The sequence below is a fragment of the Odontesthes bonariensis genome, chromosome 24 (genome assembly GCF_027942865.1).
Source record: "Odontesthes bonariensis isolate fOdoBon6 chromosome 24, fOdoBon6.hap1, whole genome shotgun sequence".
NCBI classification, from domain to species: domain Eukaryota; kingdom Metazoa; phylum Chordata; class Actinopteri; order Atheriniformes; family Atherinopsidae; genus Odontesthes; species Odontesthes bonariensis.
The window spans coordinates 15,015,622-15,033,306 of NC_134529.1; the positions used below are offsets into that span (position 1 = coordinate 15,015,622).

Consider the following 17,685-nt stretch of genomic DNA (forward strand, 5'->3'; position numbering starts at 1 on the left):
TGCTTGATCCCTACACTTTTAAATGCACCACTTAATCTCCACTATAGAGATGATTAATTCCTCCCTATCGATTTTCTTCGACAGGGGTGATTTACTCTTAACTCACAAAATTAAAAAAAACGGGCCAACTATTAAGGCTTTATCCAAAACACAGACAGTTGTCTTACCTCTGAAATGCACTCTAATCTTTCTCCTAAGAAGAAATATTCCCACATAAACGGTGCAGCTGTAAAGGCAGTTTTATTTATCCTAAAACATGAGCTGCTGCTACAAAGTAGTTAAAACAGTATTCTATATGGCTGCTGAGGTTTAACCCTGGATCCTGATGTGGAGCTGGACAGCTCTGGGGCAACAGACCTACTGACTTCGCTGATGCAGCTTTACTGGCTCCACCGAGCTCGGGTGTCCCATACAGAACGCCACATATTAGGAGCTCCTGATCTTTTGAAATGGTTTACTTGAGATTACTTCTTTCTTTCCTTTTCTTTCTTTCTTGCTACAAAGGACAACATGATTCCATCACCTAAATCAGAAAAAGTACAGATACAAAACTAGGCACAAAAAAAAAGATGAGTGAAAAGAAGCACGTACTGGTTGTGGTAGCAGAGAGGGTCAGGGATGCACAGTTCGGAAACATCCATCAGTTCCCGTTAAGCATTCCAGGTGTTGCAATAAAAAAATAAAAATAAAAAAAGAGAGAGACAAACAGCTAGAGAAAAGCTGCAGGAGGAGATCAGTTCCTAAGTCTCCACATATCTTCGTGAAATGATGGTCAACTGTTCCTGGGTGGTGTCTTTCTTCCCTCCTCTGTTCAACGCACACAGAATAGAAAAAGAAAAAAAGAAGAAGGAGACCTTCTTCTTCGGCCCAACAAACTCCAGTCTGCACAGGTTCTGCCTGCTCAGGCTCAGGAGTACAGATGAGGAGAGGAAGAGTGGTGGCACAGAGAGAGGAGAGTGCAAAAAGAGGCAGAGAAATGAAAGCAGAGGGGAAGCAAGTGTAAAGAAAGAAGATGAAAAGAGTGCTGGGAAGATTGAGAGACAATAAAAAGATAAGAGCCAGATGGATGGAGAGCTGCAGCGGTGAGAGCGCACCCTGGCCGAGTAAGTCAGTGAGGGGATTGAGTCTCCATTGAAGTCAAGGGGACTCTTTAAGACAAGGTGGGAGGGGTTTGCTGCATATGGAGCAGCTGCCATTGGTGGAATTCAGGGAGGCTGTCCTGCCAGCAGCCAATGGGGATGAAAGATTACAGAGATGAGATGGGCTAATGGGCAACTAGTCGGTGTCCATTCACAAGGGAGAACAGCATAACAGAGACACAGGTAGCCCCCCCTTAAGAAAGAAGAATTAATAGAGAGATAGATAGATAGATAGATAGATAGATAGAGAGATAGATAGACAGATATACAGATAAATAGATTCTTTGAAGTCTTGGCTGTTTTTACACACTACAGAGGTAAACAGAAGTGGCCAGCAGGAACTGGCAGCACGTTCACTGAGGGTGATTTACAGGTCTGTTTACGGTGCTTTAAAGGGCTCAGTGCCAGCTTATAGAGCTAAACTGTTCCCTTTAGTCTTTTATCCTCTCCACCGTGGATCTGGCTTTTCCACAGCCTGCCCTCCTTTAAAGTAATGACAGCTGCTTCCCACAGCACTTCACCAATAACGCTGTGAAGGGAAGGGATCAACCAATCCTGACTGAGGCAGGACGCAAGAAACCAAAGAGTGATAATGACCTCGGCAGGAACGCTAATAATGATGACGACAACAGAGAAGTTTGAGTGGATCTTCACAACGTCTGTGAAATGCTGCAGCCATCAGAGGAAAACCCAACGCCCCGCCACCCACCTCCAACCCACTTCATCAACCCACATTTTCCTGATCGATGCAAAACCCATCACACGCTTTTATTGATCACAGCGTTGCTGTGTCGCCAGAAGCCTCAGGACAGACTCTGTTTCCCTGCCGTCTTTTAAATAAAAAGGAATTATAAATTTGAACGTTTTCTTTTCATGTCACTCCATATCAGTCATACGACCAAAGGCCGATTGCTTTAATGATGGAGCTGTGCATTCTCAATTACAGTTTTGATCAATATTTTGGCATTTAATGTACTTTCCTGCAGAGGAAAAGCAGGATAATCCTGCTGATCTGATTAAGACATCCAGACATAATCAATAAAGGAGATGTGTTTATGTTTTTAATGAGGCAGAGAAAAAGACAGAAGAAGAACTAATGTTCAGATGACATGTATGATTTTACATCAGGGTTGGACAATGGAGCGGATCTTAATTGAATCAAAAATACATGTGTCGTTTTCCCTTCTTTTTCTAGATTATAATCTATGCTAAATTTTATACATGTGAAAGTATCTAAAGACTGAGCTGCTAATTTGGTTCAAACACATTTTTTAAACTTAGTTTCATTTGTCTGAATATATTTATTTCAAACTGAAAATTTAAAAATTTACTGCCTAGAATTTTCGTGGTGTTGGTTTTGTATAGTCATACGTACAATTGAGCTTCATCTGCCCCGCTTCCGCTAAGCCAGCCTATTTCCATAGGGTGGGGAGATGGGCATCTGACAGTAAATCTATTGAGCCTGTAATCCCACCATCGTGCTCTTGCCAAACGAAGAAACAGTAATCCAAACATTAAGTCTGTATTTAAGTAAAAACTGATTTTCAGAAAAAAAAATTTCTTTCAAAAGTCCGGGCAGAAACTATCGTGCATATGAAGGAAGGAGTTTATGTTTTTGTCACAGTTTTTTTTTTCATGTTAATATATATATATATTCCGTTTCAAGTGTCTCTAAATGCCAAAATCCTGATTTAATTCAGGCAGAAAAGAGCTAAACAATGCAATTTGGGTTTTCTTTTTTTCCAAACAAAAGTATTGTATGCACATATTAAGCCTCAGAAAATCAAAACCAGGTCAGAAACACTGAGACTGAACTGTCTGTGCAATCATCAGCTTTCAAGCTTGTAAAACGTATAAAAAGAACCAATCGTTATGTGTCAATAAATAGTAATTACATATTGTGTTGGGCAGTGGGACACAATCTCCCTGTCACACTGCTTATATGTAATTAAGTTCCTTATTCATGAGCAAAGTGTTTTGTTTTTTGTGTGTCCTCCTGACCTCTTTAAAACTACGGCGTGGCTGTGCCGTCTTTCTTCCTGACTGTGAGCCGTAGATTCAGTTTGTGACAACTGCAACAGCTTTAAACAACAGCGACAAACAAAATGTCACAAAAATATATATCTCAATTGTTTCTCCCATCATGATGTAACAGTTTATTTCCTAACAAAAACACAACAACAATCTAAGAATGAAGCGATGGAAGTAGGAAACACCATAATGACAGAAAACATCCAAAACGGCTTCCTTACTTCCATTTGTGATGGAAGTGGAAGTTACAATTATTTATTTGACTCAATTTTAGCAAGTAGTATAGCAACTCATATAGCTGCCGTGGTGGTTTTAATGAACTCATCACATGACCCTTAATCAACAGCTGCTGTAGTAAAATTGCTGACAGTTCATGAAAAATCAATGAAACGGAAAACAATCAAGCTGTATGAGGAAAGAATTGAAACAAAAAGTCATTTTCTTTAGCATGGATTTTGTCAGTAATTGGTATTATAAATCTGATACAGTAATATAGCAACATCTTATATAAATATGACAAAATAAATAGTCTCTTACACTCTTTTTTTCTTCATTTTTTATTGTGTAGTTATTGGTTTTAAACAAAGAACTTCACCTCCACAGTCAACCAAATCAACAAACCTGTCTTTATCTTTATACCTACACGCAGCTCACTAAAGAAGAGTGCCACAAATCCATCATTTGCACATTTCCCTCTCACTGCCGCACACTTGTTTGGCTCATCTGCTGGCTGAGTGTGGAGAGGGATAATTGCTATAGCCACAGGGCTCCATTAATCAGCTGGGTGCATTTGTTGGCTTTTGTTATGTTCCACTCCCCCCTCTTGGCTACGCTGGCGGAGCCACCAGGACTAGATGGGGCTGGTGGAAGAGCGCTGCAAGCTCAAGCTGGGTTAATAAATGCTATTAGCCTCTATCTCTTGCCTCTTAATTTCTCATTTAACCGAGGAGACTTAAAACAAAGCTACAAGAGCGGCGGTGTTAATCAGAGGCTTGTGGTGGGGCTGCGATATCTTGATTGAGAGAGCCGGACTCACACAATGAGAGAAGAGAATGCCTGCTGGTAGCATTGTGAGTGGATATATTTTTGTCTGTCACTCTGCATCGAGGAGTTAAACATCTATGCGGTCACTTCAGATTTGATAATTTACAATACTGTGGGTGATACAACTGATACCGAGCAACACGCAGAGCGTCTCATGTATTTTATGTGAAATTATGCTAATTGAATAGTTTCTAAGTTCCCTTGTTATATTATTTTGTGCCTCATGCTCACAGATTCCCCTAAACCGATGTTTTCAGATTGTGCAACAATTATATTCATATGAGATGATGATATGTGGATGCACAAAGGAGCCACCTTTAATTAAGCATTGCAGTGCAGAAAAAACTTTACGTTCATGTTATCTTTATGTTATTGACAATTTCTTGCTTAAGGTATTGGTGTCCCAACACTATCAGAACTGCTCTCAGTGCTTTGCTCATTATGAGAATGTTTTCAGTCACAAAAAGTCACTTTGGTTAAATATAATCACCAAATGGCATATATTATCTGGAGGGCATTTCTCTAACCTGTGTAACTCCACTAAAAGCCATGATTGTGATTCCAGCAACAGCTAACAGCCTCCGCTCTGTTTAATCACATCAAATATAAACAAAATCAATTGTACGCCCATGCCCCAACTTTAAATAGCTCCTTGACACGAGTCAAATCCTCGTCCACGTCAACCGTATAACACACGAGGGTCTGGGTGGGAGTCACCTTTAAAGTGAAGCCAGGTGGTGTCATTGCCATCCAGGAACAGGATCAATACATTCATCTCAAGTTCATTCCAATATGGCAGCTGGCAAAAAGGGCTCTCGTGGTGTCAGCTTTTTAGAGCTTTATGACGGTTGTGCGTACATAGCAGGCTTGCTGCATCTAGACCCTGCAGATAAAACAGCTCGCCCACACAGAAGAGGGTAACTTTACACGGATGCTTTTGACATCAGCTTGACAGACCGATGAGACAAAACATGAGGCTTTTTGGAGGGGTATATTATTCCAAATTAAAAAATGTTACACTGAAATGCATAATAATAAAACCTGTTCATTTGTAAATCTTATCATTAACATCTGACTTTAGAGCCAGTTAGAGTCAGAAATTCAGAGCAGCCACACAGCGGCACTAACTCTTCATTTACCAACTTCACTCTGAGGAACAGTTACGTTTGGTACAAAACTTCCTTTTTCAAATGGCTTATAGCGTGTTTGATAAGGAAATCGTACTTTTTCTTCCGACAATAAAAGGAGATATTTCACCATGGGTGAATAGGATTATCAAAAATACTGAGGTAGGGAGTCAGTCGTGGAAGAAAAAAACTGGTTAGTGATCTTAACAGTACTTTAGCTACTGAGAAATCATCCAATTAAAAATGAAAAAACAAAAATGCATGCAAAGCAGCATTAAATCTCAAATTGAAGAGAGGCATGGTATTCCAGACTTGGCTCCCCTAAGAACCAGGGATGACTTTCATTTAGTCTCACCTCTCCAACCAACTGGGGTCACCCCTGTTGGTATAGCAAGCACAGCAGTCACATTGCTCCACCATGCGCACAGATTGCTTACTAGACCCGCCTGGAACCTTTCATATTTACCAGTCAGCATTTTTACAGGATAATTTTGGCAGCCTTTAAAGATATCGTTGCCTTAATAGAGGATAAAAATAAACGGGTGGTGGAAGGGCTATATCAGGCTGGTATAATCTTGTATTCTACACTGTGTGGAGCTAAACGTCTGGCTATGGCTCCATTCAATGAGATTAAACTCCTCCCCAGCTGATTTTAAAAGACCATTTGTCCTATTTTTAAAATGAGAAAGAGCGGTTTGAGCCAAGTGTATCAAGAAGGCCAGCTAAATTGATTAAAATAGTACGGTGTAAATGGCATTACATAGCAGCATCTAAGAATGTCTTTGGTCAATATCCCATTGAAAGATTCTGCTGAGCAGATTTCTACTTCAGATTGTTTGATAGGTTTAGTTTTTACCTATTTATGTGTGCACATCTTTGTGTGTACCATATACGCACATCTGGATATGTGCATACATATATGAATATTTGTGTGTGAGTGCTGTGTGTCCACATTGCTGCGGGTCTGTGTAGTCGCAGCACTGACTGACTTCTGTATGAGAAAGCTTGTCAAAATGTCTCAAAGAGGGGAACAGCTTAATTCAATCAGCACTACCACTTTCAAGACCACAAGGGAGTCAGCTAATGGTGTTAGAAACTTGAAAAGTGGAAAAATAAGCTTGAGGAAGTTCTCACTACCTGGGAAAGAAGTCTGCTCCTCGAGGCTTTCTTATACTGTATGATAGTAAAAGCTCCACTCTTCTGGGCCTTGTTGCTTCTCTGTGAGCTCAAATGCTGGATTTTAGTTTGTGCTCCTCCCGTGAGGGGCAAAGCTTTGCAGAAGTTAGTGGAGGGTTATGTGAAGTTCAGTAGAGATCTTTTCACTCAGCCAACTTTTTAATAAAAGGCACGAATATGGATCGAGATGTTCCACAGAAGCATACTCGAAGGTGAGTGGATGGGGAGTTGAAGAATATAGAGGTTTAGTCAAAAGTGAAAAAAGCCTTTCACTAAATAGGCATCCTGTGGGCAATACCTTACAGAATTATGAGAAAGAGACAAATGTTATGCCAGAAGCTTGAAAAGACGTAACAGTTTGTGTCTAAGGCTAAGCAGTGCTATGGAAAACTGTGGGTTCACAAGACATGCACCTCCTCTGTTTAATGCGCCCTTCCCCCTTCTCCGACATTCACCCACATTAATTCCATGATTGTGTCTTCCACTCATTTTCTCCCTCGTTATGCATTTAATGTTTCCAATTTGCCATCATCACAGAAAAACGCCACAAGAAGCTATAAATTCTTTTCTAATTCAAAATAATTAGGATTACACGGACCAGTGGTTTTCAATCAGTGAGATCATCTCAATGATAGATGGTAGGATAACTGGTCATTGCCGAGACATAAATATTGTGTCGTTCAATTAATCTGGTCTAATGAGGTGTCAAAGCTGCCACTCATCCATCAAATACAATTAGGAATAAACACATATGCATGGAGATGGGTAATTAATAATTAGCAAAGCAAAGAAAACAGTATTGGTTTCGGCAGACACATTCACAGAGCAATTTACCACAGCTCTTTCTTCATCTGAGTGAGACAATGCCACATCAAAGGAATTTGAATCAGTTTTAATTCATCCTTGTTTCTGATATTCTTATGCTACCTGATTATGCTGCGAGATGTGTCAGTTTAAAAACATTTATTAACCTTAAACTGGCAGCGTAACCTTAGAAACAAACCTCCAAATGAATGACATTTACACCTGGTGACACATTTATAGGAGTGCTCTTAAAACTTAGTGATGGACAGCCTTCTTCTCTCGAACCAAAAAAAAACAGAAAAGAAAATTGAGGAAAACATGTTTTGTTGATCTTGCGGGTTAGACTGCCATCAGCACTTTGCCTTCTTATCTCTCTAAAGCCCACAAGACTGATTGTCCCCAAAAAAGACAAACTGTTCATTGCCCTCCACTTTGAGAAAACAGTCGAGCTTCCTGAGTCGAGACCCTCAACATAGAAATAAGATTCTTTTCGGCCAAGGTGTCAAAGGCTTCATCAGCATCTATGACACAAATATAGAAATATTTCTGACCCCATCATGTCAAGTCTCAGGAAAAGTCTGGGTTATTAAACCTTTCTGAGGCACCAAAGCTGACACGTGCCAAGCAGGAGCTGTGAGGTGGTTTTCATTTGACACGTCATTATTTTAGGGTTTCACGTAAGGACCCCATGTCATGTTTGTAAAGCAGAGAGACACACAGCAAGTTATTTCATAGGTAAGAGACCATTAAATTGTAGTAAATTACAGTATCGTAAAAGAAAAATACTAATATGATTTAAGATTTTATGTCACATTAGTAATGGAGATTTAAATGGAGGTCAAACGAATCCTTTATGTTGTAACACCTGTCTTCGAGAATATATGTTTTTTTGGTGCAGACATTTTGGTGAACATATCTTTTAAACTTACATGATTCTCAAAAAAAAAAGGATATCCTTGAATGAATGAATATATTCAACAAGATGCAAAATATTTCCATCCACAAAAGAAAAGTGCAAAAATGTTTTAAGCAATATGTTTTCAAGAAAAGTCTATAAACACACCATCCTTATGTTCCCATTCATATAAATACTGACTGACTGATAATTTAAATATCAGTGTCCTTATATGTTGCATGTCCATATAGACAGTTTCACCACCCAGGAATTGGACTGCCAAAGTCTCTGCCCGATTACCGCTCAACCGACAATGAACCTGACCCTTACATCACCTCAAGTGGCTGACCCATGCGGCTCATTTGGTCTTTGCCTGTTCAGACCCCACTTGCACTTGCCGACAAGCGACTCAGAAAGGCCTGGCTCCAGTATGACACACAAGTACTGCTCATCTGGGTGAGGAGCTGGGTTCATACATGTTCTCAAGATAAGGGTTTTAAAGCCAGGTCATGATAGAGACACTGAAATCCCTTCACCGTTATATGGTGCAATTCGTTAAGGGACGTGACTGGGAGAAGCAATCTGCCTGATCTGATCCAGAATGGTGCTCTGGTGTTGCTCATCTATGCTGGTCGCAGTTTGTCCATAATGGATGTTCATTATATCAAGTGTAAGGATATCTGAATGGTCGAGGTAGAGGTAGAACAGTTGAGGTAGAACAGTTTGAAAGATTGACAAACGGATATAGCGTTGTGGCGCTATACCACTGTGCCATGATAAAGAGAGACCTGAATGCAAAAGGCGAAGCTGTCAATTTTACCTTTCGATCTACATTCTAGGCCTCTCGGAAGGTCACAAGATGTAGGAAATTACCAGTAAAGTGAGAATACAAGCAACCAAAATGAGCCTCTTCTGAAAAAGGTTTGGGCTCACACTTAGGGATAAAGTTTACAGAAATAATGAGCAGTGATCTCTGCTCCGAAACGCTATGGGACATATGGTGAAGATGCTGATTTAACGTAACTCACACTATGGGCCAAACACAATGGAGTCATTTTTAACTGAACTAAACTTCTTAGATGTGAAAGTGCACACAATAGATATGAAATACTTTGGTCACCCTCCAGCTGTGGACTTAGTTCTCAACCCTGAAACCATGTCTCTGCACAAAATCAATCCACCCAGTGTCCACTTAGTGGAGTTACTCTCGAATTTACATTCTCTTAGCAGGTGTGCAGCTGTAATCTCTGTGGCACGGTTCTGGCTCTTTACAACATGAATTTATTGTATGTAACTCCAGTATATGCGCATTTAATCCCATAATAACGATGGTACGAGATCGTTAACTTGGCCCTTCAATCTACTGAGCGTAAATCTGATTCTCTGAACTAGTTTTAGCCCCTCCTTCAGCCCCTCTTCTTCAGGACATCTACTATGAACTGACAATTTAGTAAAACAAAGTTTTGAGTCTTTGAATGTGGTTTTATTTTACTAGGACTGGGACTTCACTGTGGACCTCCAAATAGTACTTAAGGGTGAAACTAAATTGGTAATCATTTCTCTGACAACTTTCTGAAATGTCCAACATGATATTTTAGATTACTGCTGGGTCAAATTTATCAATTAGTTTTCTGGTTATTCAAGCCGTAAATTCTGAATATTGCATTTCAGCACAATAGATACATTTATAAATATCCTTAGTAGTACATAGCAACATTTAATTCCAGTTTTACAGCATAAAACTGTTCATTGTGTAACCTCTGTCACTCTAATGTTTCACCCACAAACAGTTAATATACATTACATCTGCGGTGCACAAGCTGATTTTGTTGGAGACACATAAATGCAACGTGAAGTCACCCAGGCTGACTTGTGGGAGTCTGCATAACAGGCAAGAGACAGTGAGACAACCTGACGGTTCAGTTCAGCTGTAGCAGCAGCAAAGAGGCAATTACCCAGAGGCATTGGGGCGAAAGACAGGAGGAAAATCAATACATAATTTCAGCATTTCATAGGGTGTTTCCTTCAACTGAATCAATGTCTCAATTCACCAGTGTGAGTTAGTTGTTTTCAATCATTACAATTTTTCTAAAGTTAATCTCTCTTTTGTATTTCATAGCAATGACAACGTTAATAACTGATTATGTACCTATAATTCCAGTTCTGAGTTACATAACGCAGTTTCCTATGGATGCATGCAAATGCGGCTCAAAAGTTAATCTATTGCATGTGAGGTCTAGCATTAATAAGAGCTGTCAGCACAGTCATGAATTGTGAAATGTGTCGGGAAAAGCTAATCCTAAATTCACACACACAAAGGTTATACAGACACCTCTGTGAGTCCTGTGAGAGGAATATTTGGGAAAAAAAATCACTTTGCTCTGGGTTAAGTGTCTGATGGCAGAGGAGCGCGGTGTAAGTTCACACAAAGTTTATGGCTTCCTCACAATGCCATTTTGTTCCATGTTGTTATAGAGGCTGGCAGATGGGCAACCTGTGCCTTCACAACACCAAGATGCCATGGTTAAGTGACAGCAGCCAGACACAAATATGAAGCAAATCAATAGTGGCGTCTCTTACAGAGAAGACCAAACCACAGCACAACATGATAATGACCACAAACCCACTCAAGCATTGAAGTCACCCCCCGCAAGGTGCTTGTTTAAATGTAAGTAGGCTAGAATGACTGACTTGTCTGCTCAATTAGAAAAGACAATATCATACAGCTTTGTGCAGTTTCTTAAAGTTTTGTCTGTGCTGACTGATAGGAGCACTTGAGAGCTACAACAATTACCAAACACAAGTGTACACCTTCTTCCATAACCTAGCAATTACACAGCCTGCAAAAACTTCACACATTATCTCTTCATAAAATACAAAAAAAAAAAATATTTTAGGATTAGATATGACTCACTTTTATGTTGTGGATTTAAATATGAAAAGGAGACCGGTGGGGAGAGCAGAGAGCCCAGGGGACCCAAACACAGACTTCCTCTAAAATGTTAATCGTTGGCTAATTGAAGGTATGTTCTTTGTCGGCTCTGCGTTTTGGAGGGTCCTTTCTGTGGACCAAGCGAGCGCAAGCTAACAGAGCTTTCAGATGTTATTGTATTTGACTACTGCTGCAGTGTGGTGCCAGAGGATTTGGGTGCTTTCAAGATAAGTTACGGGGAAACACACTCAAACCCACAGTTGTGCATGGAGACATACACAAGCCTATATGTAAACTCACCAACTCACACACGCACATACCGCCATTTGCATTTCAAAGGAGCATAATTGCCCAGGGCGGTGGCAGGGGGAGCGTGGCCTGAGGATTCCCCGAGAGTGCCTATGAAGTTAACGAATCATGAGTCGAGACTCAACCGAAGCTCCTCTTTCATATAAGCACATTCACACCAGCATCCTCCTGAGTAATAGGCAGGTAGACTAGTCACACACCGATACACAGACAACCCATTTACTGCACTTTGCAAGTCAGGAAGAAATTAAAAAAAAAAAAATCCTTTCTTTTAAGAAAAAAAAGCTTTTCTTTTGTACAAAGATCATTTCAATAGTGTAACTTTGCATGATTACATGCAAAACGTATACCAGGTTACTACATGTAATTCAGCAATTAAGTTGCTGTTTAAGACACATTTATGTGTAGCACATTTGTTCTCCTCTCATCACCCTATTTTAAAAGCAAAGCTGACATCTTAAGCATGGCTTACGCTTACAAGTTATAATGACAAGTTTGTATTCTGAACTAATGTTTCATGGTTAAGAAATACTTATTTAGGAGGGGAGAGGAACCATCTGTCTTGTTCAGTTCAAAAGCCTTTACCTCTGATGGTATGGGGGTGCATTAGTGCTAATGGAACTGACAACTTGCACATCTGGAAAGGCTCCATCAGCGCTGAAAGGTATATACAGGTTTTAGAGCAACATGTGTTCCCATATGTGCCGGATTGGCCTGCCTGAAGTCAGGACATTTCATCAGCTCAAAACACTGTGCATCATGAAACTCAAACTAAGACAAAGAAGACCCAGAACTGTCGAGCGGCTAGAATCCTATACAAGACAATAATGGGACAGCGTTCCTCTCCCAAAGGTCCAGCAGCTGGTCTCCTCAGTTCACCAGACATTTACAGATTGTTGTTAAAAGAAGAGAGAATGTTACAGAGTGGTAAACACGGCTTTCAGATGTGAAAATCATTGCATTCTGTTTTTTTTTTTTTTTTGCAGATTACTGTGTTTCTGATGAAAGAATTAACACTTTGCAGCAAATTGATAAATGTAATTTAAAAAGAAAACACACACAGACATTAACCCTATCCCTGAATAGACATAGCAACTCATACACATGCACATTGCTGCAGGACTTATAACAGTGCAGGAGGACATGGAGTGGTAGAGGCAGCAGAGGTGATGCTGAGTCTGTTACTACATTGGCTACAGTGAAGTGAAAGGTAAGCTGCCTTGTTGCTGGAAAGAGTGATGGCCTGGCAGAAGTGTTATTTGTCTTGTATCGCCGGGTGAGCCCTCACGTCCACTCAGGAAGAGATGAAAAAGGGACGGACGGTCTGTCTGGGAGAAGTGCTAGCAATGTGGTGGAGGACATCTGTCATCAGCAGTCATCACTTAACTGAACCCAGAGCAGCACCACTCACTCAATGAGAACCTCACCAGACTTAAATGGGAATGCTGGGCAGAGCCAGAAAGAGATATGATTAAAAATATGCATGAAATGAAATGCAAATCCTTTTACTTTAGTGTTTTGCCTCAGTCGTGCACATGCACACACACAGACAAATTTAAACAAAAATATTATAAATAAAATTACAGCAAGAACAACAAATAATATTTAATTTCACAAACCACATCTGACTCACCTCACTCACAAATATTCAAGTTTGTCATCCAGTGTTGACATCGGCATGTTTCTCAAAATTACACACAAATACAATTTAGTATCTAATAGGAGCTGGCACTGCATGTGGAGGTGAAGGACACGCGGAGAAGCCGCCCTGTCTCATGACACAATAAATGACTGTGATCCAGGTTCCAGCAAAAACAAGGACTGCTTTTCAATTCCACCTCTTTTACTTGGATGAATGATGAACCCTGGGTAAGAGGAGTACTGTTGTGGTATTAATATACATCAGGGGCCAGAGCGCCACACTAAATCAGGAGTCCCAGTGCATTTGTTAGTCTAATGACAAGTTTGTGCTGGTTGGAGCGGGGAGATTCTAAGTTGCTGAAGACATAACTAAAAAGTACTATAGGAGGGGGAAAAAGAAATGCCTTTCAGTAGGAACAAAGTGGAGGCAGAAGCTCAGAATGAGAGTAGCATGTTGACAAATAAGGCTTCATATAGCAATCTGTGGTGGATTCTTAGACTCGTCTACTCAAATGAGCAAACCAAAGAAATCTCTTTGATTGGTAAAATTAAAACTACACCCCGAGAAAAGGCTGTTCTGCAAACAAATTAAGTAATTTGTTAAAATTACATAAAGGACTTTACTTCCTATTGCTTTTCATCATCACCATTGTGTTTTAACCCACAGCTGCTTATCTGATCATAAATCAGATGATAAATAAGCTCTCAGAAGAAGATCGAGTGAAAAGGAGAAGAGAAGACAGATGATTCGGGTGAACTCTCTGGATTGTATAATCAATACTGACAAAAATTAATGGCTTAACTATTTATCAAAGTCTGCGGTCTGCACTATATCCGAATTCCTGTAATGTATATTTCATATACTCTTAGACTCAGTGATTACCCGCCCTGTAGTTTGTAAATCTTGTGGATATTGATCTGCACATCATACAGTTGTGGCTTTTACTCTCAAACATTTGTGCCATTGATAAAGAGATCAAGATGTAAGTGTGCTGTATTTAACCATTCATCACGTGTTTTTTATGCAGTATCACTATCACATACATGATTATTGTATAAAATACAGGTTTTGTTTTTTTGAAAAACTACAGAGGATACAAAATCATGATTCTACAGACAAAAATAAATTTCAGAAGCATCACAGGGTGAAAGATTTGTAGTTAACAATATTGACCAAAGCTGGTAAATAAAAAAAGAACACGTCAGACCTGCCATTTATTCTCATTAGCTGAGTTTATGTGTGCATTCCGTTGGGAGACTGGCGTCAGAGGATGTCCCCGTAAATCCGAAGAGATTACAGAAGGAGAGAACAGTAGAGTGGGAGGGAAAGAGGTTCGGATCAATGGCGCCAGATCAATGATCAATAGGCCGCTCACACCAGTACACTTCCTGCTGACGCCCAGAGCTCTGGTTACACAGATGGAAATGGGTGGGCAGGGCCCAAGTGTGATGGTGATTTATGTTAGTGGGGCAGATGTATCATTTTATAGAGGCTGTCTGATAGAGCTGCCTGAATGTCACTGACTGGACCTGCAAAAGTGAGCATTTTAACATTCATACCTATGGACTGGCCTGCTGGACCAACCTTTAAAAATCCCCCAAACTCATACGACATTAAACAGGAATTTTCAGCTGCTTCGTGAAGTTTTTATTTATTCATTTATGGTCTTGCACATACGGTAATTTATTTGTAACATTTAAGTTAAAATAGTAAAGTAACTAAAAAAATGTATCCTTTCCTGCAGTAACATGGATGTTATAATGTTCTTTTAGATATACTGCAGTGTCCTCATACAGATCAGTATGTTCTTTGAAGAGATTAAAATATGCGTTAATGCCATTTGAACCATAAATATAATTAGTAAAACACTAATAACTGAAATTGCTGTTCGTCTGCAATAACAACAAAAATGCAATTTCACAAAAAAAAAAATCTGAATTCTCTATCTCTCCATACTTATTTATTTTTCATCAAATATTAAGACATCAGAGAAATCTGCTTCTTCTTCCCACAATCTTCAAACTGTCACGATAGGTATGTCCCTTGAATGTGAGTTTCTTCATGCCGTCCAATATAGTCTACTGACCCTGACCCTAAGCAAGAAGTTTTGATTTCTACCTCCAACCAAGTGAAGTTATTGGCTAAATCCAACAAGGATGTAACAAGGTTTTGTTGTAACATTTTGTGTTTATATGTACCAGCAAAATTGCGTTGTAAAAATAAAGTATTTCAGCCTAAACCATGAACGTTTTCTAAACCTAACTAAGTAATGTCAATGCCCTACCCAAACGAGGAAGTGATCAAAGTGTTTAAGTAAAGTGTTGTTGGGTTATCGACTGAAAGTAACTCAGTGGTGAAAAACCTACTGTCATACGGTGGTCTTGAACTCTCGTCATCAAGGCATGAATGAGAGAAAACTCTCTTGGTCACCGAGCCATCCATCCCCTCTCCTTCCTCCTTTTGAAGATTTTGTTGCCTTCATAATAAAAGACTTGAGTATGACACATACTTATTTAATTACCTGAAAGGGGTGTCGCAGTGATTTATATATAATGCATAGAGACTAACTTAAGTTAGTGCAGGGTGTGGATGTGCTGCTAACATTAGCTTGGCTTTCAGTACACTCAACAGCTTTTAGAATTTTTTTGTTGCTGACTAAGTGCTTCCTTTGTCTTGATTTGTTACCTTGGCTAGCTTGTGTTTCACATTCTGAAGAGTGCTAGTGTCGTCAGTGTTAGGCTTTGAAATCTTCATCCACACTCATGATCATTTTCAGCTCACATTTTGCTCTGTTTGTGTTGAACTTAGAAAAAAGAAACAGAGGGGAGATTTAGTGTTGAAGTATTTATAACGTAAACTCTCACCCAAATCTACTCTCTGACGCCAAACTTCGACAAAATTGGAGTTTAAATGTATTGGTACTCTGTTGTTCTGTCTTAATTTGGTCTGTACACTTAAAACTAGAGAGTTCAATGCCAGCACTGCTTTTTTTTAGTTTACAAGGTTACACGAAACAAGAATGCCAGAAGCTACAGATGCAAATTTACCAATATTACTCTCAAATATTCCTGTGCACATACAGGTAAGCACATACCACATACATACACTCAGATATTCAAATGAGAACTCTGTTTCGACCTGTCACTCACCCATGCCACTCACAGCCAAGGCCTAGTGACAACTGTTAAATCAGAGCATGCTTTAATCCGTGCCGTAGCTAATGATGTTAATTGCAGAGCAGCATCCTGGATAACTCATCCTGGAAAACTCTTATTACCCCCAGATGAGTCCCGACTCTCCCTCCACCCACATGGTGTCCAACTCGCAATCATGTTGTGGTGCATAGGCCAGGAGAGACCACATAGCATTACCAACAGTTTCTATTTCTTCAGTCAACTCTCCTCCAATGCTCTGGTCAAAGTCAGTGACCCCTGAGCTTTGTTAACAGAGAGGAATAGCTCAATACACATGTGACCCCCTCCTCCCCCTCCAGATCCCACCTCAAGTTACCCCTTGCAACTGTGTCCACCTGCCTCTCAGCCGTGGTAAATTGGGTTAACGCACACTAAGTGTCCCATCGTTAGAGCTGTTAATTGACTACTGCGTGTGATAATTAACAGGGAGCGGACTGCCTACCTCGCTAATCTTATTTAGGTCATTTGCATTTAAAATGGTTTTAGTCTCACTGGCAAGTTGGAAAAAAAAAAATATCTTGATGGGCGAGCTGGACTGTACAGACACCTGACATAAAAGCCTGTGAAAGTAATTGTCTTTCTTGTTCATAGCAAGAGAAGAAGGAGATATAACTTTTACATGAGAGCAACAGAATAACTGTGTAAACCAGATTTCTAATTTATACTATAGAGGTTTACCAAAGGCCTGCTGTCACATTAAAGTTCCTCACATCTCATTTCTTCTTCTTGATGGAGTTCGAAACTATCAATGTTGAATTTATTACCATGCTGTGTACCTTCAGATAATAGTTTCCTTTGTTGAAGCACTGTCTGTCCTATTTTGGCAATGACATGAGCACTCGGTAGCTACAAGGGAGACACACGACTGAATACTCCTCCTGATTCACACAAGCATTAACACAGCACATTAGCTTAGCAGAGTTTTGGGAATGAAAGATGGGCTCACACCGCTGCCCCAGGCAAAGTGAAGATGTACACCAAAGCCAGCTGCCATCTATTATGGATAGCCAGTGCCGACCCCCGCCGTCAGTGTTACAGGGGTGACAGTGCTGTCCTTGCCGAGGCGGTGACCTTCGTTGGTGGGGAGAGGGCGCTGGGCAGATTAAAAGTGGACTGGCTCACCGTGCAGTCCAAGCGTACCCCTGATGTTCTGCCCAGATGGTAACCACACACACTCTAGAACACACACAAGTAAACACACACACATTCTGTTGTATCCTGGGAGGGCAGATGTGGGGTACGAACACGGCTGCTCCTCAGGGCTCTCAGCCTTCAGAGTCTATACCCTCTATGTCTAAATTTTTTTGCAACACACACTCAGTCACAGAACAACACACACATACCGCATGTAGTCCTCAGAGGTCTAACCAACCCTCACCTCCTCCACTCTCC

At 40.3% G+C, this 17,685-nt stretch overlaps 1 protein-coding gene across 1 annotated transcript in view; it reads right to left on the reverse strand.

Moving 5' to 3' along the window:
• The window catches only part of esrrgb (estrogen-related receptor gamma b), a 36,654-nt gene extending 35,551 nt beyond the window's left edge, over positions 1-1,103 (reverse strand). The window contains exon 1 of the mRNA XM_075458773.1: positions 592-1,103. Within this exon, the coding sequence (XP_075314888.1) occupies positions 592-641 (50 nt within the window). The 5' untranslated portion in view covers positions 642-1,103. The remainder of the gene's footprint in view (positions 1-591) is intronic.
• Positions 1,104-17,685: the final 16,582 nt, after the last annotated feature.